The 25,902-nt window shown below is 40.9% G+C and overlaps 1 protein-coding gene across 1 annotated transcript in view; it reads left to right on the top strand.

The window, feature by feature from the left end:
• Nucleotides 1-25,902, top strand: part of LOC311147739 (CDK5 and ABL1 enzyme substrate 2-like) — a gene marked incomplete at its 5' end in the record, with an annotated part of 65,271 nt that overhangs the window by 676 nt on the left and 38,693 nt on the right. The window contains one exon of the mRNA XM_084184513.1: nt 19,213-19,308. Within this exon, the coding sequence (XP_084040639.1) occupies nt 19,213-19,308 (96 nt within the window). The remainder of the gene's footprint in view (nt 1-19,212; nt 19,309-25,902) is intronic.

The raw sequence follows: 25,902 nt of genomic DNA, 5'->3' as shown, positions 1-25,902 counted from the left end.
TACATTGTAGCGTTGATACAATGATAAAATGTCTCATTTTAACCACACAACAAACATCAGTTGGTTACATTGTATCTTCTCTCGACTGGCTGTATTAGGCTTTGTTCATGTAACAAGCAGCCTGACAGGCCATTTTACTAAGTTCAGTTAGACTGGACTTAATGTATCGTTTTACACACGGACATCAACAGGTTACATTGTCTCATCACGACTTGCTGTAATACTTTGCTATTACATAATCTCAGTAACATCAACCATGTCAATTATACTGTTTTCACGTATAGTCCACATATAAGTGAACTCTCAGGTAAAAAAAAAACAACAACAAAGAACTCAGTTCTCTTTTAATTCACACTGCCCTTGCCTTTGAAGGAGGACTCAACTATTTTGCCAGATCACTTCACCTATTTTGTGGCCTGAGTCCTGTTTGCATTCACATTGCTATGTTTAGAAAGGAACCAATATATTTTTCCAACATTCACTCAATGCATTCTGGGTTTTTTTTAACCATGTGCAGGACAAGCCACTCCATCAGAATGCGTTATCACACAGCTAGATATACCTACTTACATTTTGGAAGCTAATAGATTGCATTTATTTAAAAGATGAGACAATAATTGTAATCAGAAGATACTTTTAACGTGTAAATAGTATTGGTAACAGAATAAATAGCAGAAGAATATATGCAGATTAAATAATGCTGTGATTGGGCTACTCATTTTGTTGACCAAAAAAATTTGTATTATTGGTCAATCACTTCCCCATAGTAAAATAAGCAACTAAGTCAACTGCAGTTTCCTCTCCACACACACACACACACACACACACACACACACACACACACACACACACTGTAACCTATGCGTATAGCTAGTCTACAAAGCTATGGATAACTGTGATGGATTGTGGTACTACAGGCTCCCGAGTGGCGCAGTGGTCTAAGGCGCTGCATCGCAGTGCTAGCTGTGCCACTAGAGATCCTGGTTCGAATCCAGGCTCTGTCGCAGCCGGCCCGCGACCGGGAGACCCATTGGGGCGGCGCACAATTGGCCCAGCGTCGTCCAGGGTATGGGGGAGGGAATGGCCGGCAGGGGATGTAGCTCAGTTGATAGAGCATGGCGTTTGCAACACCAGGGTTGTGGGTTTCGATTCCCACGGGGGGCAAGTATAAAAAATTAATATATGTATTCACTAACTGTAAGTCGCTCTGGATAAGAGCGTCTGCTAAATGACTAAAATGTAAATGTAAATGTAAACTACAGTGTGTTTACAGGAGGGGTTGGAACCCCAGTTTTTATTACATGTTTTGGATCTTACCAAGCAGGACAAGTTACCAGTCACTCAACTGTATTGGATCTTACCAAGTTACCAGTCACTCAACTGTATTGGATCTTACCAAGCAGGACAAGTTACCAGTCACTCAACTGCAGTTTCCTCAGCACAGCGCTAACTGCATGTGGATAGCCTATGCTTGCATCCCAAAATGGCACCCTATTCCCTACACAGTGCACTCCTTTGACATAGGGCTCTGGTCAAAAGTAGTGCACTAGGAAGGGAATAGGGTGCCATTTTGGGATGCGGATCCGTCTATGCCACAAAGGGTGACTGTGGAGGATTGCCTGCTCGTTTAAAACGAATAGGAACAAGATACTACTTGTACTGTGTGAATAGCAGAGGTAGGTTGGAGTCTACAGTTTTGTGGGGGGCTTTTTATAATGTGCCAACTTTGCACTTTCCGTGCAGGGGTTTTATCAGGTGACTTGTCTCACTGCATCACCGTTGGGTAGGATAGATGGTATGCAATATAATATGTGCATGTTATATTGCATACCTGTAATGTTTTGGTCCTGTCTAATTCTTTCTGCAATCGGTTCAATTGCCAGTGCAAACAGAAGGGGAGAGTGGACATCCCTGTCTTGTGCCCCTTTCTAAAGCTATTTAATCAGATAATGTATTATTCATGTGAATTTTTGCTTTAGGACATTTATATAATATTTATATTGCATTTATTTCAGTTGGAAAGTTGAAAGCTTTCAAAGTTTTTAATAGAAAAATGCCATATCTTGTTTGTTTTTTAGCATATTGTATTAAATTGAAACATGTTCTTGAATTTGTTTGTAAGTGTCTATTTTTAATAAACCCTTTTTGATTAATATATATCGAGTCTGGTTTAACTGTCTAATTTTTATTTTTGGGTGATCTGTTTTTCTTTTTCTTTTTTTTCTTTTTGTCTGCTGATAGCTGCTTCAGGGTTGTTGAGTCTAAGAAGGCTGTAGGATCAGTCCCACTGTTGTGTAATTCTGATTTATATCGATTTTCATAAAGCATTTAAAATGGTCATTAATCGCATTGTTGTTTCTAATTAATGCATTTGTAACTTTACATTTTAAAATTATTACTGGTTTGGCGTGTATTCGTTTTGTGAGGGCTGTGAGATGTTTACCAGGTTTAGTTTCCATTAAATAGTATGCTTTATTTTAGTTTAACCTGTAGTTGTTGGCTCTCTTCATTCAGTAAAATATCATATTCCTACTTAAGTTCAGAAATGTTATTTTCTTCTTTACCTTGTAAAGATTTTTTATGGGCTTTCTTCTAAAATAGTGATGTATTTTTCTTTAATATACATATCTAACTCCGATTTAACTTTTGTAGTATGTTGTTACTCAGCCAGCTGAGTCAGTGTGGTTGGTATATAGAACCGTATGTTGTCAGTCAGCCAGCTGAGTCACAGTGTGGTTGGTATATAGAGCCATATGTTGTCAGTCAGCCAGCTGAGTCACAGTGTGGTTGGTATATAGAGCCGTATGTTGTCAGTCAGCCAGCTGAGTCACAGTGTGGTTGGTATATAGAGCCGTATGTTGTCAGTCAGCCAGCTGAGTCACAGTGTGGTTGGTATATAGAGCCCTATGTTGTCAGTCAGCCAGCTGAGTCACAGTGTGGTTGGTATATAGAGCCCTATGTTGTCAGTCAGCCAGCTGAGTCACAGTGTGGTTGGTATATAGAGCCGTATGTTGTCAGTCAGCCAGCTGAGTCACAGTGTGGTTGGTATATAGAGCCGTATGTTGTCAGTCAGCCAGCTGAGTCACAGTGTGGTTGGTATATAGAGCCGTATGTTGTCAGTCAGCCAGCTGAGTCACAGTGTGGTTGGTTTATAGAGCCGTATGTTGTCAGTCAGCCAGCTGAGTCAATAGAGGTGGGTTGTGGGGGTCAGCTCAGGTCAAATTCTCAGTGACACACATAAACAAACACACACACAAGGGTTCTGTCAGGTGACTTGTCTCACCGCAGCACTGTAACTTAGTGCATTCAGTGCATAGAAAATACTTCAATATATTGACAAGGAGTTGCTATCAGTATTACATTTGGTGGGGTGCCACACAGTATGACAAATCAAAAATATATTAGGCCTAATTCATTTGAATTCAGTCATTTATAATTTTTTTAAATGTTATTTGTCATCTTTCTGTTTGTCTATTCTTCTACTGAGTCACATTGTGGTTGTTAGCCTGCATGTATAGAGTCAGCCAGCTGTGTAAATAGAGGTTTGTTGTGGTCAGTTCAGGTCTCTCACAGTGACGCACACACACACACACACACACACACACAACATGATGTCAAACTCAGCTTGGCAGAACAGCGACAACAAACGCAGCAGGCTTGGGGTCAATTCAATTCAGTAAGTTACCCTCACCCTGGCCTGAACCATACATTACCTTGGTGGTTGTCACAGACTATTGATGCTAGTAGCTTAATGTTTATTGAGACTATTGATGCTAGTAGCTTAACGTTTATTGAGACTATTGATGCTAGTAGCTTAATGTTTATTGAGACTATTGATGCTAGTAGCTTAATGTTTATTGAGACTATTGATGCTAGTAGCTTAATGTTTATTGAGACTATTGATGCTAGTAGCTTAATGTTTATTGAGACTATTGATGCTAGTAGCTTAATGTTTATTGAGACTATTGATGCTAGTAGCTTAACGTTTATTGAGACTATTGATGCTAGTAGCTTAATGTTTATTGAGACTATTGATGCTAGTAGCTTAATGTTTATTGAGACTATTGATGCTAGTAGCTTAATGTTTATTGAGACTATTGATGCTAGTAGCTTAATGTTTATTGAGACTATTGATGCTAGTAGCTTAATGTTTATTGAGACTAATGATGCTAGTAGCTTAATGTTTATTGAGACTATTGATGCTAGTAGCTTAATGTTTATTGAGACTATTGATGCTAGTAGCTTAACGTTTATTGAGACTATTGATGCTAGTAGCTTAATGTTTATTGAGACTATTGATGCTAGTAGCTTAATGTTTATTGAGACTATTGATGCTAGTAGCTTAATGTTTATTGAGACTATTGATGCTAGTAGCTTAATGTTTATTGATGCTAGTAGCTTAATGTTTATTGAGACTAATGATGCTAGTAGCTTAATGTTTATTGAGACTATTGATGCTAGTAGCTTAATGTTTATTGAGACTATTGATGCTAGTAGCTTAATGTTTATTGATGCTAGTAGCTTAATGTTTATTGAGACTATTGATGCTAGTAGCTTAATGTTTATTGAGACTAATGATGCTAGTAGCTTAATGTTTATTGAGACTATTGATGCTAGTAGCTTAATGTTTATTGAGACTATTGATGCTAGTAGCTTAATGTTTATTGAGACTATTGATGCTAGTAGCTTAATGTTTATTGAGACTATTGATGCTAGTAGCTTAATGTTTATTGAGACTATTGATGCTAGTAGCTTAATGTTTATTGAGACTATTGATGCTAGTAGCTTAATGTTTATTGAGACTATTGATGCTAGTAGCTTAATGTTTATTGAGACTATTGATGCTAGTAGCTTAATGTTTATTGAGACTATTGATGCTAGTAGCTTAATGTTTATTGAGACTATTGATGCTAGTAGCTTAACGTTTATTGAGACTATTGATGCTAGTAGCTTAATGTTTATTGAGACTATTGATGCTAGTAGCTTAACGTTTATTGAGACTATTGATGCTAGTAGCTTAATGTTTATTGAGACTATTGATGCTAGTAGCTTAATGTTTATTGAGACTTGGTGTTAGTAGCTTAACGTTTATTGAGACTATTGATGCTAGTAGCTTAACGTTTATTGAGACTATTGATGCTAGTAGCTTAATGTTTATTGAGACTATTGATGCTAGTAGCTTAACGTTTATTGAGACTATTGATGCTAGTAGCTTAATGTTTATTGAGACTATTGATGCTAGTAGCTTAATGTTTATTGAGACTTGGTGTTAGTAGCTTAACGTTTATTGAGACTATTGATGCTAGTAGCTTAACGTTTATTGAGACTATTGATGCTAGTAGCTTAATGTTTATTGAGACTATTGATGCTAGTAGCTTAACGTTTATTGAGACTATTGATGCTAGTAGCTTAATGTTTATTGAGACTATTGATGCTAGTAGCTTAATGTTTATTGAGACTATTGATGCTAGTAGCTTAATGTTTATTGAGACTATTGATGCTAGTAGCTTAATGTTTATTGAGACTATTGATGCTAGTAGCTTAATGTTTATTGAGACTATTGATGCTAGTAGCTTAACGTTTATTGAGACTATTGATGCTAGTAGCTTAATGTTTATTGAGACTATTGATGCTAGTAGCTTAACGTTTATTGAGACTATTGATGCTAGTAGCTTAATGTTTATTGAGACTATTGATGCTAGTAGCTTAATGTTTATTGAGACTTGGTGTTAGTAGCTTAACGTTTATTGAGACTATTGATGCTAGTAGCTTAACGTTTATTGAGACTATTGATGCTAGTAGCTTAATGTTTATTGAGACTTGGTGTTAGTAGCTTAACGTTTATTGAGACTATTGATGCTAGTAGCTTAACGTTTATTGAGACTATTGATGCTAGTAGCTTAATGTTTATTGAGACTATTGATGCTAGTAGCTTAACGTTTATTGAGACTATTGATGCTAGTAGCTTAATGTTTATTGAGACTATTGATGCTAGTAGCTTAATGTTTATTGAGACTTGGTGTTAGTAGCTTAACGTTTATTGAGACTATTGATGCTAGTAGCTTAATGTTTATTGAGACTATTGATGCTAGTAGCTTAACGTTTATTGAGACTATTGATGCTAGTAGCTTAATGTTTATTGAGACTATTGATGTTAGTAGCTTAATGTTTATTGATGCTAGTAGCTTAATGTTTATTGAGACTTGATGCTAGTAGCTTAATGTTTATTGAGACTATTGATGCTAGTAGCTTAATGTTTATTGAGACTTGGTGTTAGTAGCTTAACGTTTATTGAGACTATTGATGCTAGTAGCTTAATGTTTATTGAGACTATTGATGCTAGTAGCTTAACGTTTATTGAGACTATTGATGCTAGTAGCTTAATGTTTATTGAGACTATTGATGCTAGTAGCTTAATGTTTATTGAGACTTGGTGTTAGTAGCTTAACGTTTATTGAGACTATTGATGCTAGTAGCTTAACATTTATTGAGACTTGGTGTTAGTAGCTTAATGTTTATTGAGACTATTGATGCTAGTAGCTTAATGTTTATTGAGACTATTGATGCTAGTAGCTTAACGTTTATTGAGACTATTGATGCTAGTAGCTTAATGTTTATTGAGACTATTGATGTTAGTAGCTTAATGTTTATTGATGCTAGTAGCTTAATGTTTATTGAGACTATTGATGCTAGTAGCTTAACGTTTATTGAGACTATTGATGCTAGTAGCTTAACATTTATTGAGACTTGATGTTAGTAGCTTAATGTTTATTGAGCCTTGATGTTAGTAGCTTAATGTTTATTGAGACTATTGATGCTAGTAGCTTAATGTTTATTGAGACTATTGATGCTAGTAGCTTAACGTTTATTGAGACTATTGATGCTAGTAGCTTAATGTTTATTGAGACTATTGATGTTAGTAGCTTAATGTTTATTGATGCTAGTAGCTTAATGTTTATTGAGACTATTGATGCTAGTAGCTTAACATTTATTGAGACTATTGATGCTAGTAGCGTAATGTTTATTGAGACTATTGATGCTAGTAGCTTAATGTTTATTGAGACTATTGATGTTAGTAGTTTAATGTTTATTGATGCTAGTAGCTTAACGTTTATTGAGACTATTGATGCTTGTAGCTTAACGTTTATTGATGCTAGTAGCTTAATGTTTATTGAGACTATTGATGCTAGTAGCTTAATGTTTATTGAGACTATTGATGCTAGTAGCTTAACGTTTATTGAGACTATTGATGCTAGTAGCTTAACGTTTATTGAGACTATTGATGCTAGTAGCTTAACGTTTATTGAGACTATTGATGCTAGTAGCTTAACGTTTATTGAGACTATTGATGCTAGTAGCTTAATGTTTATTGAGACTATTGATGCTAGTAGCTTAATGTTTATTGAGACTATTGATGCTAGTAGCTTAATGTTTATTGAGACTATTGATGCTAGTAGCTTAATGTTTATTGAGACTATTGATGCTAGTAGCTTAATGTTTGATACTATTGATGCTAGTAGCTTAATGTTTATTGAGACTATTGATGCTAGTAGCTTAACGTTTATTGAGACTATTGATGCTAGTAGCTTAATGTTTATTGAGACTATTGATGCTAGTAGCTTAATGTTTATTGAGACTATTGATGCTAGTAGCTTAATGTTTATTGAGACTATTGATGCTAGTAGCTTAATGTTTATTGAGACTATTGATGCTAGTAGCTTAATGTTTGATACTATTGATGCTAGTAGCTTAATGTTTGATACTATTGATGCTAGTAGCTTAATGTTTATTGAGACTATTGATGCTAGTAGCTTAATGTTTATTGAGACTATTGATGCTAGTAGCTTAACGTTTATTGAGACTATTGATGCTAGTAGCTTAACGTTTATTGAGACTATTGATGCTAGTAGCTTAATGTTTATTGAGACTATTGATGCTAGTAGCTTAATGTTTATTGAGACTATTGATGCTAGTAGCTTAATGTTTATTGAGACTATTGATGCTAGTAGCTTAATGTTTATTGAGACTATTGATGCTAGTAGCTTAACGTTTATTGAGACTATTGATGCTAGTAGCTTAATGTTTATTGAGACTATTGATGCTAGTAGCTTAATGTTTATTGAGACTATTGATGCTAGTAGCTTAATGTTTATTGAGACTATTGATGCTAGTAGCTTAATGTTTATTGAGACTATTGATGCTAGTAGCTTAATGTTTGATACTATTGATGCTAGTAGCTTAATGTTTATTGAGACTATTGATGCTAGTAGCTTAACGTTTATTGAGACTATTGATGCTAGTAGCTTAATGTTTATTGAGACTATTGATGCTAGTAGCTTAATGTTTATTGAGAGTATTGATGCTAGTAGCTTAATGTTTGATACTATTGATGCTAGTAGCTTAATGTTTATTGAGACTATTGATGCTAGTAGCTTAATGTTTATTGAGAGTATTGATGCTAGTAGCTTAATGTTTATTGATGCTAGTAGCTTAATGTTTATTAATCACTCCTCAATTGTAGCCAGAGGGCTAGTAGCCATAGTAAGCTGTTTTTGTAAATAACAATTTGTTCTTAATTGAACTGCCTGGTAAAATAAACATGTTGCTCATACAAGACAGGTGAGACCGAGATTAACACACACACAGACCACAGCAGAGGCTCCTCTGTGAGAACCAGGCCTACGCTGGAATCTGGATGACATCAGCTGTCTGTGGGGCAGGGAGGGGTATTTAAACATGGTTGTTATTCTGTCTTGGGACATTTTCACATCTGATAATGGTCTTAGCTAGGCTTAAACCAATAACTGAAACAAACCACTCCCTACAGCATGATGATGACACACGCACACACTATGTTTTTGTAAAATCAGCATGACCAGCTCGGACTGTGTGTGGGGGGGGGGTAGTGTGTGTGTCCTGACCCATGTTGACTGTCCTCTGCTCTGCCCCCTCTCTTCCCAACACACACACACACACACACACACACACACACACACACACACACACACACACACACACACACACACACACACAGTCCCAGCCTCTAGCCTGCAAACCATAATGTCTATTTATCTACTAACAGATAGCCATTCCAGGACAGATAACGTACATGGTCCCTTCTAACAGATCGTCATTCCAGGACAGATACTCATGGTAAACAGAAAGGAAAATGCCTCACACTGCTGCTCATGCTTCCAGGTGATATTATTTATAACCGCATTTCCACCCTTAGGGGTTCATCAGGCATCCGTATCCCAGGTGGGGGTCGAAGGTCCTATAGGGGCAGTAATCAGTGACATCACTTCCTGAAACAGGAGGTTTAAAAAATGTATAACGTAGGATCAAATCAAATCAAATTTTATTGGCCACATGCGCCGAATACAACAGGTGCAGACATTACAGGGAAATGCTTACTTACAGCCCTTAACCAACAGTGCATTTATTTTTAATAAAAAAGTAAAATAAAACAACAACAAAAAAAGTGTTGAGAAAAAAAGAGCAGAAGTAAAATAAAATAACAGTAGGGAGGCTATATATACAGGGGGGTACTGGGGCAGAGTCAATGTGCGGGGGCACCGGCTAGTTGAGATAGTTGAAGTAATATGTACATGTGGGTAGAGTTAAAGTGACTATGCATAAATAATTAACAGAGTAGCAGCAGCGTAAAAATGAGCGTAAATGAGTTGCATTTGTACGGGAAGCTGCATTGAGCACATTGGCCACATTTGTAATTACCCTCAGGAACCTTGTCCAAGAAAGTTTCCCTTTTCACTGGTGGGTAATCAGATTTAACCACAATGCCTCTCACGTTTGGGGGGGTCTTTTTTAAAGACCATTCGTGGGGGATATTTTAAAAATGGGTTTCAATTGTGGGTCAGTATCAATAATGTACCAGTGCTTCCTGATTAATGTCCTTAAAAAAAAAGCTGCATTGAGCACATTGGCCACATTTGTAATTACCCTCAGGAACCTTGTCCAAGAAAGTTTCCCTTTTCACTGGTGGGTAATCAGATTTAACCACAATGCCTCTCACGTTTGGGGGGGTCTTTTTTAAAGACCATTCGTGGGGGATATTTTAAAAATGGGTTTCAATTGTGGGTCAGTATCAATAATGTACCAGTACTTCCTGATTAATGTCCTTAAAATGCCTTCCCCAATGGTGAGTATTGGGTGAAGCGTGAGGAGACATGTTCTGCTGTTTCTTTAACATGTGGTTGAAGTCTTTCTAACTGTGTTAGTCCCTTCAAAATGATCATTGGCATGTTTTACCCAATTGTCTTTGTACCCCCTTTCCTTAAACCACTGTGTCTCGGTCCGTGGTCTGTTTCTGGTAAGAAGCATCGGAGCTGCATCTTCTTCTGATGCGACTGAATTGACTTACAGGGAGACTTTTTAATAAATATACGTGGATGGAAACTGTCACCTCCAAGGAGGGTGTTCCTGTCTGTAGGTTTCCTGTAGAGATCAATTGGGGGGGGTTGTCCTTAGTAACCATCATCACATCAAGAAAACTGATTTGTGATAGGTCATAGTTTAGATAAGCATGGAATTCCAAAAAAAAGTGTGCAACGTTTTCTGTTTTTCCATGAGTTTGTCTACAACTCCAGCACCTGCGGAAAATACCTGGATGTACCCATGTTTTTCAGCTTTTGTACCCTTCTAACAGATAGCCGTTCCAGGACAGATAACATGCATGGTTCCTTTTTCTCCAAATACAGTGCCTTGCAAAAGTATTCATCCCCCTTGGCGTTTTTCCTATTTTGTTGCATTACAACAAAAATGGATTTTTTATTTGGATTTCATGTAATTGACATACACAAAATAGTCAAAATTGGTGAAGTGAAATGAATGCACATAAATAACTGAAAAGTGGTGCGTGCATATGTATTCACCCCCTTTGCTATGAAGTCCCTAAATAAGATCTGGTGCAACCAATTACCTTCAGAAGTCACATAATTAGTTAGATTGCACACAGGTGGACTTTAAGTGTCACATGATCTGTCACATGATCTCAGTGTATATATATACACCAGTTCTGAAAAGCCCCAGAGTCTGCAACACCACTAAGCAAGGGGCACCATGAAGACCAAGGAGCTCTCCAAACAGGTCAGGGACAAAGTTGTGGAGAAGTACAGATCAGGGTTGGGTAATAAAAAAATATCCAAAACTTTGAACATCCCACGGAGCACCATTAAATCCATTATTCAAAAATGGAAAGAATATGGCACCACAACAAACCTGCCAAGAGAGGGCCTCCCACCAAAACTCACGGACCAGGCAAGGAGGGCATTAATCAAAGAGGCAACAAAGAGACCAAAGATAACCCTGAAGGAACTGCAAAGCTCCACAGCGGAGATTGGAGTATCTGTCCATAGGACCACTTTAAGCCGTACACTCCACAGAGGTGGACTTTACGGAAGAGTGGCCAGAAAAAAGCCATTGCTTATAGAAATAAATAAGCAAACACTTTTGATGTACGCCAAAAGGCATGTGGGAGACTCCCCAAACATATGGAAGAAGGTACTCTGGTCAGATAAGACTAAAATTGAGCTTTTTGGCCATCAAGGAAAACGCTATGTCTGGCGCAAACCCAACACCTCTCATCACCCCGAGAACTCCATCCCCACAGGGCATGTTGGTGGCAGCATCATGCTGTGGGGATGTTAATCATCGGCAGGGACTGGAAAACTGGTCAGAATTGAAGGAATGATGGATGGCGCTAAATACAGGGAAATTCTTGAGGGATTCTTGTTTGTCTTCCAGAGATTTGAGACTGGGTGTATAGTTATGCACGCTCAAGTTTTCTGTTTTATTTGTCTTATTTCTTGTTTGTTTCACAATAATAATAAAAAAGATGTTGCATCTTTAAAGTGGTAGGCACGTTGTGTAAATCAAATGATACAAACCCCCCAAAAAATCAATTTTAATTCCAGGTTGTACGGCAAAAAAAATAGGAAAAATGTCAAGGGGGGTGAATACTTTCGCAAAGCCACTGTACAGGCCTCTCTGTCCAATAGACCACCTGTCGTTTGGAACAATAACAAAACAATCTAGACTATATAACAGATTTGAACTGAAATCATATGATGGGTGGATCTGTTTCCCAAATAGTACCCTATTCTCTATATAGTGCACTAGTTTTGACCAAGGCCCATTTGGTAATAGGGTGCCATTTGGGACACCTGGAATTATCAGTCTGCAATTTTCCCACAAAATGGGATAATGTCTTTTTAAATTGATGTCAGCCAACCTTCGACCTCCAAATAAGAGGAAAATGTTAGGCTAGGGATTGTTAATCTGTGATTTTAAAGTCATTGCGCAATGCTAATACAAAACGGATTGTAATTTTCGTTTCAAATGAGATTGGGTTGGCGGTTGGGTTTCAATTTGTCACAGTCAGTCAGTAGGCTCGGCTGTGTCCCAATCCACAAGGATGCTAGCCTCGTGCTAACAGCACAGTACACTGATAAAGCAAGCCTCGTGCTAACAGGACAGTACACTGATAAAGCAAGCCTCGTGCTAACAGGACAGTACACTGATAAAGATAGCCTCGTGCTAACAGCACAGTACACTGATAAAGCTAGCCTCGTGCTAACAGCACAGTACACTGATAAAGCTAGCCTCGTGCTAACAGCACAGTACACTGATAAAGCTAGCCTCGTGCTAACAGCACAGTACACTGATAAAGCTAGCCTCGTGCTAACAGCACAGTACACTGATAAAGCTAGCCTCGTGCTAACAGCACAGTACACTGATAAAGATAGCCTCGTGCTAACAGCACAGTACACTGATAAAGCTAGCCTCGTGCTAACAGCACAGTACACTGATTAAAGCTAGCTGCCAACACTAACAGCAGGGCACCATTAGCATATTGGGCACACTGATAGGACTGTAGCACTAGCCATTAACTTTAGCCTAACAGCACTGCTGTAAGGGTATTTAAGATAAAGCCCCAGACGGTGACGTCACACAGCCTCTGATTGACGGCTGGCAGCCCCTGAAACCTTAAACCAAGATCAGCACACTGATCCTCAGTCGGCTCAGGACCTCTGATTACAGACAACAGATAGACAGAGAGAGAGGAGGGGGGTGGTGAGGGTGAGAAAGGGGGGAGGGGATAGAGCGAGCGACAGAACACAGCAGAGGGAGAATGTCCAGTTCTCAGGGTTATAGCTACAGTGTCTTGGGAAAGTATTCAGACCCTTTGACTTTTTCCACATTTTGTTACGTTACAGCCTTATTCTAGAACTGATTAAATTAATAGTTTTCCTCATCAATCTACACACAATACCCCATAATAACAAAGCGAAAACAGATTTTTAGAAATATTTGCAAATGTATTAAAAATAAAAAACAGAAATACCTTATTTACATAAGTATTCAGACCCTTTGCTATGAGACTCAAAATGGAGCTCAGGTGCACCCTGTTTCCATTGATCAGCCTTGATGTTTCTACAACTTGATTGGAGTCCACCTGTGGTAAATTCTATTGATTGGACATGATTTGGAAAGGCACACACCTGTCTATGTAAGGTCCCACAGTTGACAGTGCATGTCAGAGCAAAAACCAAGCCATGAGGTCGAAGGAAATGTCTGTAGAGCTCTGAGACAGGATTGTGTCGAGGCACAGATCTGGGGAAGGGTACCAAAACATTTCTGCAGCATTGAAGGTCCCCAAGAACACAGTGGCCTCCATCATTCTTAAATGGAAGAAGTTTGGAACCACCAAGACTCTTCCTAGAGCTGGCCGCCCGGCCAAACTGAGCAATCGGGGGAGAAGGGCCTTGGTCAGGGAGGTGACCAAGAACCCAATGGTCACTCTGACAGAGCTCCAGAGTTCCTCTGTGGAGATGGGAGAACCTTCCAGAAAGACAACCATCTCTGCAGCACTCCACCAATCAGGCCTTTATGGTAGAGTGGCCAGACGGAAGCCACTCCTCAGTAAAAGGCACATGACAGCTCGCTTGGTTTGCCATAAGGCACCTAAAGGACTCTCAGACTATGAGATACAAGATTCTCTGATCTGATGAAAACCAAGATTGAACTCTTTAGCCTGAATGCCAAGCATCATGTCTGGAGGAAACCTGGCACCATCCCTACGGTGAAGCATGGTGGCGGCAGCATCATGCTGTGGGGATATTTTTCAGCGGCAGGGACTGGGAGACTAGTCAGGATCGAGGGAAAGATAAACGGAGCAAAGTACAGAGAGATCCTTGATGAAAAACTGCTCCAGAGCGCTCAGGACCTCAGACTGGGGTGAAGGTTCACCTTCCAACAGGACAACGACCCTAAGCACACAGCTAAGACAACGCAGGAGTGGCTTCGGGACAAGTCTCTGAATGTCCTTGAGTGGCCCAGCCAGATGCCGGACTTGAACCCGATCGAAGAGACCTGAAAATAGCTGTGCAGCGACGCTCCCCATCCAACCTGACAGAGCTTGAGAGGATCTGCAGAGAAGAATGGGAGAAACTGTCCAAATACATTTACATTTTAGTCATTTAGCAGACGCTCTTATCCAGAGCGACTTACATGAGCAATTAGGGTTAAGTGCCTTGCTCAAGGGCACATCGACAGATTTTTCACCTAGTCGGCTCGGGGATTAGAACCAGTGACCTTTCGGTTACTGGCACAACGCTCTTAACCACTAAGGTGTGCCAAGCTTGTAGCGTCATACCCAAGAAGACTTGAGGCTGTAATCGCTGCCAAAGGTGCTTCAACAAAGTACTGAGTAAAGGGTCTGAATACTTATCTAAATGTCATATTTCAGTTTTTTGTTTTTAATACATTAGCAAAAAATTCAAAACTGTTTTTGCTTTGTCATTATGCGGTATTGTATGTAGATTGATGAGGACAAAAAAACGATTTAATCCAATGTATAATAAGGCTGTAACATGGGCCAGCATCCCTGTGGAATTCTTTTGACACCATGACCCGACGAATTGAGGCTGTTCTAAGGGAAAGGGGGGGAGGGGGGGTGTGCAACTCAATATTAGGAATGTGTTCCTAATGTTTTTTACAGTCATTATATAATCATGTTTTTTTCTCTCTTGGAGGGTTTTCTTAATATATTTTCTAAGCTAGTTTTAGCACGGCGGATATCCAGTGTGACATGCAACGAGTAGGAGAAGAGGAAAATAAAAGAGATGATTAAGCTTCAACTACAGTGCCGCTTCAGTAGCTTCAACTACGTTACTGCTTCAGTAGCTTCAACTACGTTACTGCTTCAGTAGCTTCAACTACGTTACCGCTTCAGTAGCTTCAACTACGTTACTGCTTCAGTATCTTCAACTACGTTACTGCTTCAGTAGCTTCAACTACGTTACTGCTTCAGTAGCTTCAACTACGTTACTGCTTCAGTAGATTCAACTACGTTACCGCTTCAGTAGCTTCAACTACGTTACTGCTTCAGTAGCTTCAACTACGTTACTGCTTCAGTAGCTTCAACTACGTTACTGCTTCAGTAGCTTCAACTACGTTACTGCTTCAGTAGCTTCAACTACGTTACTGCTTCAGTAGCTTCAACTACGTTACTGCTTCAGTAGCTTCAACTACGTTACTGCTTCAGTAGCGTCAACTACATTACTGCTTCAGTAGCTTCAACTACGTTACTGCTTCAGTAGATTCAACTACGTTACTGCTTCAGTAGCTTCAACTACGTTACTGCTTCAGTATCTTCAACTACGTTACTGCTTCAGTAGCTTCAACTACGTTACTGCTTCAGTAGCTTCAACTACAGTGCCGCTTCAGTAGCTTCAACTACGTTGCCGCTTCAGTACCTTCAACTACGTTGCCGCTTCAGTACCTTCAACTACGTTACTGCTTCAGTAGCTTCAACTACGTTACTGCTTCAGTAGCTTCAACTACGTTGCCGCTTCAGTAGTAGATGTAGCAGTAGGCTACACAGCTGTGTCCCAATTTAGTTGGTCAAAAGTAGTGCGCTATGTAGGGAATAGGGTGCCATTTGGGACACAGAAACAGTGTTTGTGTGTGGTTTCGTTTTGAACAGAAATACATAGCCAAAGCTTTCTGTACAGAAATAGGAACATGATGTTGACCTAATTTGATTTTCATTAAGGATGAAACTAGACGTTTGCATTGAATATTACCTTCTGTAAACTTTACATTTTAAATCAGGGGAATGTCCGCTTTAATCTAACTCCGAAACCCTACTTTTAAAAACCACTATTCTACAGTGGGGGGAAAAAAGTATTTAGTCAACCACCAATTGTGCAAGTTCTCCCACTTAAAAAGATGAGAGAGGCCTGTAATTTTCATCATAGGTACACGTCAACTATGACAGACAAATTGAGGGAAAAAAATCCAGAAAATCACATTGTAGGATTTTTATTGAATTTATTTGCAAATTATGGTGGAAAATAAGTATTTGGTCACCTACAAACAAGCAAGATTTCTGGCTCTCACAGACCTGTAACTTCTTCTTTAAGAGGCTCCTCTGTCCTCCACTCGTTACCTGTATTAATGGCACCTGTTTGAACTTGTTATCAGTATAAAAGACAACTGTCCACAACCTCAAACAGTCACACTCCAAACTCCACTATGGCCAAGACCAAAGAGCTGTCAAAGGACACCAGAAACAAAATTGTAGACCTGCACCAGGCTGGGAAGACTGAATCTGCAATAGGTAAGCAGCTTGGTTTGAAGAAATCAACTGTGGGAGCAATTATCTCCCTCGATCTGGGGCTCCACGCAAGATCTCACCCCGGGGGGTCAAAATGATCACAAGAACGGTGAGCAAAAATCCCAGAACCACACGGGGGGACCTAGTGAATGACCTGCAGAGAGCTGGGACCAAAGTAACAAAGCCTACCATCAGTAACACACTACGCCGCCAGGGACTCAAATCCTGCAGTGCCAGACGTGTCCCCCTGCTTAAGCCAGTACATGTCCAGGCCCGTCTGAAGTTTGCTAGAGTGCATTTGGATGATCCAGAAGAGGATTGGGAGAATGTCATATGGTCAGATGAAACCAAAATATAACTTTTTGGTAAAAACTCAACTCGTCGTGTTTGGAGGACAAAGAATGCTGAGTTGCATCCAAAGAACACCATACCTACTGTGAAGCATGGGGGTGGAAACATTATGCTTTGGGGCTGTTTTTCTGCAAAGGGACCAGGATGACTGATCCGTGTAAAGGAAAGCATGAATGGGGCCATGTATCGTGAGATTTTGAGTGAAAACCTCCTTCCATCAGCAAGGGCATTGAAGATGAAACGTGGCTGGGTCTTTCAGCCTGACAATGATCCCAAACACACCGCCCGGGCAACGAAGGAGTGGCTTCGTAAGAAGCATTTAAAGGTCCTGGAGTGGCCTAGCCAGTCTCCAGATCTCAACCCCATAGTAAATCTTTGGAGGGAGTTGAAAGTCCGTGTTGCCCAGCGACAGCCCCAAAACATCACTGCTCTAGAGGAGATCTGCATAGAGGAATGGGCCAAAATACCAGAAACAGTGTGTGAAAACCTTGTGAAGACTTACAGAAAACATTTGACCTGTGTCATTGCCAACAAAGGGTATATAACAAAGTATTGAGAAACTTTTGTTATTGACCAAATACTTATTTTCCACCATAATTTGCAAATAAATTCAATAAAAATCCTACAATGTGATTTTCTGGATTTTTTTTCCTCATTTTGTCTGTCATAGTTGACGTGTACCTATGATGACAATTACAAGCCTCTCTCATCTTTTTAAGTGGGAGAACTTGCACAATTGGTGGCTGACTAAATACTTTTTCCCCCCACTGTATCTGGCTGTTTCTCAAACTGTATCCGTTTTTGTGCAAATTAATAGGATAAAATCACACATGAAAACGCAACCAAAAATGTTCAGTTGAGGTGAGTTTTCAGCTCAGCTCAGTTGATTGGGTGCCAGATAGCTGCATTCTATCCACTTATCACCACCACAAGTTTGGGTTGACATGAGATGTGTTATTTTGCAGATATAAGGTTTGGGTTGACATGAGATGTGTTATTTTGCAGATATATGGTTTGGGTTGACATGAGATGTGTTCTTTTGCAGATATAAGGTTTGGGTTGACATGAGATGTGTTCTTTTGCAGATATAAGGTTTGGGTTGACATGAGATGTGTTCTTTTGCAGATATAAGGTTTGGGTTGACATGAGATGTGTTCTTTTGCAGATGGGCATTTACATTGAAAAAGACCCATGAGCATCAACATGTGAAGTTCATAGGAGCATATTAAACTGGATGTCAAATGAAAGCAAGTGTCTATATTTTTGAGAAATTAATGCATAGATACATTTTTCAACCATTTTCCATCTTAAAAATTAGCCATACAGTGCCTTCAGATGCCTGGCGTCCCTTGGAGGGAGGGAGGAAAGAGGTGGAGATGGTGTCCTCAGAAAGAGGTGGAGATGGTGTCCTCAGAAAGAGGTGGAGATGGTGTCCTCAGAAAGAGGTGGAGATGGTGTCCTCAGAAAGAGGTGGAGATGGTGTCCTCAGAAAGAGGTGGAGATGGTGTCCTCAGAAAGAGGTGGAGATGGTGTCCTCAGAAAGAGGTGGAGATGGTGTCCTCAGAAAGAGGTGGAGATGGTGTCCTCAGAAAGAGGTGGAGATGGTGTCCTCAGAAAGAGGTGGAGATGGTGTCCTCAGAAAGAGGTGGAGATGGTGTCCTCAGAAAGAGGTGGAGAGGGTGTCCTCAGAAAGAGGTGGAGAGGGTGTCCTCAGAAAGAGGTGGAGAGGGTGTCCTCAAAGAGGTGGAGAGGGTGTCCTCAGAAAGAGGTGGAGAGGGTGTCCTCAGAAAGAGGTGGAGATGGGTGTCCTCAGAAAGAGGTGGAGATGGGTGTCCTCAGAAAGAGGTGGAGATGGTGTCCTCAGAAAGAGGTGGAGATGGGTGTCCTCAAAGTCTCTGAGGCCACAGAGATCACAGATGTAATTCTCCCCCCAGGGAATACACACACACACGGTGGTCACAGGTTTAATTGGAAGTTGTTTTACAAAAAATATGAATTATGAATATATCTATAAATTAACAGAGAGAGCGCAGACTATGCTGCTTGCTATTACTACTGCCATGGCAACCAAAGGGACTATGATGAGTAATTACTGTTGAGACGGGGAACTGTGAATTACACTCTCAGGTGGGGAATCCTCGGCCCTTGACTGCTGTGTTGCCATGTTTCATGACTCTATTTCTTCTCCCTCTTTCTCTCCTCAACCACCCCTCCCCCCACAGTCGGACTCGTAACCTGTTGGGCTCCCCCAGACATCGCCCTGTGAAGAAGGTCCACTTCATCAAGAACATGAGACAATACGACACACGAGGCAGCAGGTGAGTCTCACAGAACACTGACTGAAGCACTTCCTGTCTCGCAGAACACTGACTGAAGCACTTCCTCAGTCTCCCAGAATACTGACTGAAGCACTTCCTCAGTCTCCCAGAACACTTCCTTTCTTCAGTTTCTTTGCAAAACAGAACTGTAGATGAGGAATATACAGTTTGTAGTACCTCTGGACTCCTGATCGTTGGCCCTAATTCAAGGCTACATGCCACTGAAAGTAGCCAAGAGGAACTGGAAAATGTAAAGCCTGTCCACAGTTTAACTCCTCATTCAGAGGACCATTATTATTATTTGTATTATTATTAAATGATCACCTTAACACCTGTTGGAACTTGGCTCTGCTCTGTCTCTGTCTGTTGTTCTACTGCTGGGTCTATTATTAAATCAGTCTAGTGGGTCAGAGAGCAACTCAAGGCTGTTATGAGGGTAGACTGACCCTTTAATACAATAGTGTGGGATTGCGGCCGCTGCTGCTAAATTCCCAAAAATATTATTAAACTGTGTGTATGTGTGTATTGATACAGTACCAGTCAAAAGTTTGGACACACCTACTCATTCCAGGGTTTTTCTTTTCTTTTTTACTATTTTCTACATTGTAGAATAATAGTGAAGACATCAAAACTATGAAATAACACATATGGAATCATGTAGTAACCAAACAAGTGTTAAACAAATCAAAATATATTTTATATTTGAGATTCTTCAAATAGCCACCCTTTGCCTTGATGACGGCTTTGCACACTCTTGGCATTCTCTCAACCAGCTTCATGAGGTAGTCACCTTGAATGCATTTCAATTAACAGGTGTGCCTTGTTAAAAGTTAATTTGTGTGATTTCTTTCCTTAATGTGTTTGAGCCAATCAGTTGTGTTGTGACAAGGTAGGGGAGTATACAGAAGAGAGCCCTATTTGGTAAAAGACCAAGTCCATATTATGGCAAGAACAGCTCAAATAAGCAAAGAGAAACAACAGTCAATCATTACTTTAAGACGTGAAGGTCAGTTAATCTGGAAACTTTCATGAACTTTGAAAGTTTCTTCAAGTGCAGTCGCAAAAACCATCAATCGCTATGATGAAACTGGCTCTCATGAGGACCTCCACAGGAAAGGAAAACCCAGAGTTACCTCTGCTGCAGAGGATAAGTTCATTAGAGATTGCAGCCCAAAGAAATATTTCACAGAGTTCAAGTAAGACACATCTCAACATCAACTGTTCAGAGGAGACTGCGTGAATCAGGCATTCATGGTCAAATTGCTGCAAAGAAACCACACCAATGAGAAGAAGAGACCTGCTTGGGCCAAGAAACACGAGAAATGGACATTAGACCGGTGGAAATCTGTCCTTTGGTCTGCTGAATCCAAATTTGAGATTTTTGGTTTCAACCGCCGTGTCTTTGTGAGACGCGATGTGGGTGAACGGACGATCTCCATATGTGTAGTTCCCACCGTAAAGCATGGAGGAGGAGGTGTTATGGTGTGGGGTTGCTGGTGACAGACTAAAGAGCTCTCCAAGGATGTCAGGGACAAGATTGTAGACCTACACAAGGCTGGAATGGGCTACAAGACCATCGCCAAGCAGCTTGGTGAGAAGGTGACAACAGTTGGTGCGATTATTCGCAAATGGAAGAAACACAAAATAACTGTCAATCTCCCTTGGCCTGGGGCACCTTGCAAGATCTCACCTCGTGAAGTTGCAATGATCATGAGAACGGTGAGGAATCAGCCCAGAACTACACGGGAGGATCTTGTCAAAGATCTCAAGGAAACTGGGACCATAGTCACCAAGAAAACAATTGTTAATACACTACGCCGTGAAGGACTGAAATCCTGCAACACCCGCAAGGTCCCCCTGCTCAAGAAAGCACATATACAGGCCGGTCTGAAGTTTGCCAATGAACATCTGAATGATTCAGAGGAGAACTGGGTGAAAATGTTGTGGTCAGATGAGACCAAAATGGAGCTCTTTGGCATCAACTCAACTCGCTGTGTTTGGAGTAGGAGGAATGCTGCCTATGACCCCAAGAACACCATCCCCACCGTCAAACATGGAGGTGGAAACATTATGCTTTGGGAGTGTTTATCTGCTAAGGGGACAGGACAACTTCACCGCATCAAAGGGACGATGGACGGGGCCATATACCGTCAAATCTTGGGTGAGAACCTTCTTCCCTCAGCCAGGGCATTGAAAATGGGTCGTGGATGGGTATTCCAGCATGACAATGACCCAAAACACACGGCCAAGGCAACAAAGGAGTTGCTCAAGAAGAAGCACATTAAGGTCCTGGAGTGGCCTAGCCAGTCTCCAGACCTTAATCCCATAGAAAATCTGTGGAGGGAGCTGAAGGTTCGAGTTGCCAAACATCAGCCTCGAAACCTTAATGACTTGGAGAAGATCTACAAAGAGGAGTGGGACAAAATCCCTCCTGAGATGTGTGCAAACCTGGTGGCCAACTACAAGAAACGTCTGACCTCTGTGATTGCCAACAAGGCTTTTGCCACCAAGTACTAAGTCATGTTTTACAGAGGGGTCAAATACATCTCTCACTGTTCAAATAAACCTACCATTAAAATTATAGACTAATTAAATTAAATTCAAATGGCATGTTAAGTGTTAGTACATTGCCAAAGCAAACATATAGACACATATCAAATCAATAATGTCACAGATACAGTGAGGGAAAAAAGTATTTGATCCCCTGCTGATTTGTCTTTGTCAGTGGGCAAACGTACAAAATCAGCAGGGGATCAAATACTTTTTTCCCTCACTGTATCTGTGACATTATTGATTTGATATGTGTCTATATGTTTGCTTTGGCAATGTACTAACACTTAACATGCCATTTGAATTTAATTTAATTATGACAGCACCATAACAATAGATTTAAGATACTACACTACATATACAAAAGTATGTGGACAACACTTCAAATTAGTGGATTTGGCTATTTCAGCCACACCCGTTGCATGGCTGTGTGCTCGATTTTATACATCTGTCAGCAATCTCCATAGACAAACATTGGCAGTAGACTGGCCTTACCGAAGATCTCGGTGACATTCAACATGGCACCGTCATAGGATGCCACCTTTCCAACAAGTCAGTTCGTCAAATTTCTGCCCTGCTAGAGCTGCCCCGGTCAACTGTAAGTGCTGTTATTGTGAAGTGGAAACGTCTAGGAGCAACAACGGCTCATCCGGGAAGCAGTAGGCCACACAAGCTCACAGAACGGGACCGCCGAGTGCTGAAGCGTGTAGCGTGTAAAAATTGTCTGTCCTCGGTTGCAACACTCACTACCGAGTTCCAAACTGCCTCTGGAAGCAACGTCAGCATAAGAACTGTTAATCGGGAGCTTCATGAAATGGGTTTCCATGGCCGAGCAGCCGCACACAAGCCTAAGATCACCATGCGCAATGCCAAGCGTCGGCTGAAGTGGTGTAAAGCTCACCGCCATTGGACTCTGGAGCAGTGGAAACGCATTCTCTGGAGTGATGATTCATGCTTCACCATCTGGCATTCCGATGGACGAATATGGGTTTGGCGGATGCCAGGAGAATGCTACCTGCCCCAATGCATAGTGCCAACTGTAACGTTTGGTGGAGGAGGAATAATAATCTAGGGCTGTTTTTCATGGTTCAGGCTCCTTAGTTCAAGTGAAGGGAAATCTTAACGCTACAGCATACAATGACATTCGAGACGATTCTGTGCTTCCAACTTTGTGGCAACAGATTGGGGAAAGCCCTTTCCTGTTTCAGCATGACAATGTCCCTGTGCACAAAGCGAGGTCCATACAGAAATGGTTTGGCGAGATCGATGTGGAGGAACTTGACTGGCCTGCACAGAGCCCTGACCTCAACCCCATCGACACCTTGGGGATGAATTGGAACGCCGACTGCGAGCCAGGCCTAATCGCCCAACATCAGTGTCCAACCTCACTAATGCTCTTGTGGCTGAATGGAAGCAAGTCCTGCAGCAATGTTCCGACATCTAGTGGAAAGCCTTCCCAGAAGAGTGGAGGCTGTTATAGCAGCAAAGGGGGGGACCAACTCAATATTAATGGCCATGATTTTGAGATGAGATGTTCAGCAGGTATCGACATACTTTTGGTCATGTCGTATACAGTGGGGGGAAAAAAGTATTTAGTCAGCCACCAATTGTGCATGTTCTCCCACTTAAAAAGATGAGAGAGTCCTGTAATTTTCATCATAGGTACACGTCAACTATGACAGACAAAATTAGATTTTTTTTCTCCAGAAAATCACATTGTAGGATTTTTAATGAATTTATTTGCAAATTATGCTGGAAAATAAGTATTTGGTCAATAACAAAAGTTTCTCAATACTTTGTTATATACCCTTTGTTGGCAATGACACAGGTCAAACGTTTTCTATAAGTCTTCACAAGGTTTTCACACACTGTTGCTGGTATTTTGGCCCATTCCTCCATGCAGATCTCCTCTAGAGCAGTGATGTTTTGGGGCTGTCGCTGGGCAACATGGACTTTCAACTATGGGGTTGAGATCTGGAGACTGGCTAGGCCACTCCAGGACCTTGAAATGCTTCTTACGAAGCCACTCCTTCGTTGCCCGGGCGGTGTGTTTGGGATCATTGTCATGCTGAAAGACCCAGCCACGTTTCATCTTCAATGCCCTTGCTGATGGAAGGAGGTTTTCACTCAAAATCTCACGATACATGGCCCCATTCATTCTTTCCTTTCCACGGATCAGTCGTCCTGGTCCCTTTTTAGAAAAACAGCCCCAAAGCATGGTGTTTCCACCCCCATGCTTCACAGTAGGTATGGTGTTCTTTGGATGCAACTCAGCATTCTTTGTCCTCCAAACACGACGAGTTTAGTTTTTACGAAAAAGTTATATTTTGGTTTCATCTGACCATATGACCTTCTCCCAATCCTCTTCTGGATCATCCAAATGCACTCTAGCAAACTTCAGATGGGCCTGGACATGTACTGGCTTAAGCAGGGGGACACGTCTGGCACTGCAGGATTTGAGTCCCTGGCGGCGTAGTGTATTACTGATGGTAGGCTTTGCTACTTTGGTCCCAGCTCTCTGCAGGTCATTCACTAGGTCCCCCCGTGTGGTTCTGGGATTTTTGCTCACCGTTCTTGTGATCATTTTGACCCCACGGGGTGAGATCTTGCGTGGAGCCCCAGATCGAGGGAGATTATCAGTGGTCTTGTATGTCTTCAATTTCCTAATAATTGCTTCCACAGTTGATTTCTTCAAACCAAGCTGCTTACCTATTGCAGATTCAGTCTTCCCAGCCTGGTGCAGGTCTACAATTTTGTTTCTGGTGTCCTTTGACAGCTCTTTGGTCTTGGCCATAGTGGAGTTTGGAGTGTGACTGTTTGAGGTTGTGGACAGGTCTTTTATACTGATAAGTTCAAACAGGTGCCATTAATACAGGTAACGAGTGGAGGACAGAGGAGCCTCTTAAAGAAGAAGTTACAGGTCTGTGAGAGCCAGAAATCTTGCTTGTTTGTAGGTGACCAAATACTTATTTTCCACCATAATTTGCAAATAAATTCATTAAAAATCCTACAATGTGATTTTCTGGATTTTTTTTTTCTCAATTTGTCTGTCATAGTTGACGTGTACCTATGATGAAAATTACAGGCCTCTCTCATCTTTTTAAGTGGGAGAACTTGCACAATTGGTGGCTGACTAAATACTTTTTTTCCCCACTGTATCTCCCTCTCGCTCTCTCTCAGAGAGGGAGAGATACTGTCTGCCATGTCATTGCTTGAACAAGACCAGTAGGTATATAGTTAACATCTGTGGTTCCCACACACACATCTAACTGAATACCTTCCTTTCCCACCAAAGTTGGGGTAAATTATTTCAATTCAGTCAATTCAGGAAGTAAACTAAAAATCTAATTCTGACCCCAACCTTGATTCCCACACACACTCATTCTCTCATCCAACAGAACACACTCAGTCATCCAACAGAACACACTCATTCTCTCATCCAACAGAACACACTCAGTCATCCAACAGAACACACTCAGTCATCCAACAGAACACACTCAGTCATCCAACAGAACACACTCAGTCATCCAACAGAACACACTCAGTCATCCAACAGAACACACTCAGTCATCCAACAGAACACACTCAGTCATCCAACAGAACACACTCAGTCATCCAACAGAACACACTCAGTCATCCAACAGAACACACTCAGTCATCCAACAGAACACACTCAGTCATCCAACAGAACACACTCAGTCATCCAACAGAACACACTCAGTCATCCAACAGAACACACTCATTCTCTCATCCAACAGAACACACTCATTCTCTCATCCAACAGAACACACTCATTCTCTCATCCAACAGAACACACTCAGTCATCCAACAGAACACACTCAGTCATCCAACAGAACACACTCAGTCATCCAACAGAACACACTCAGTCATCCAACAGAACACAGGTCTAGAGTTATGCCATGTCACATACTGGTTATCTGTACTGCCAGACAGCTCGTCCCCAGGGCACTCTACACACGCTACACACACACACACTACACACACACACACACACACACACACACTGTCATCTGGGTCCACGCC

This window comes from Coregonus lavaretus, assembly GCF_964263955.1.
Source record: "Coregonus lavaretus genome assembly, chromosome: 20".
In the NCBI taxonomy this organism is placed as follows: domain Eukaryota; kingdom Metazoa; phylum Chordata; class Actinopteri; order Salmoniformes; family Salmonidae; genus Coregonus; species Coregonus lavaretus.
This window is presented reverse-complemented; position numbering and strand designations above follow the sequence as displayed.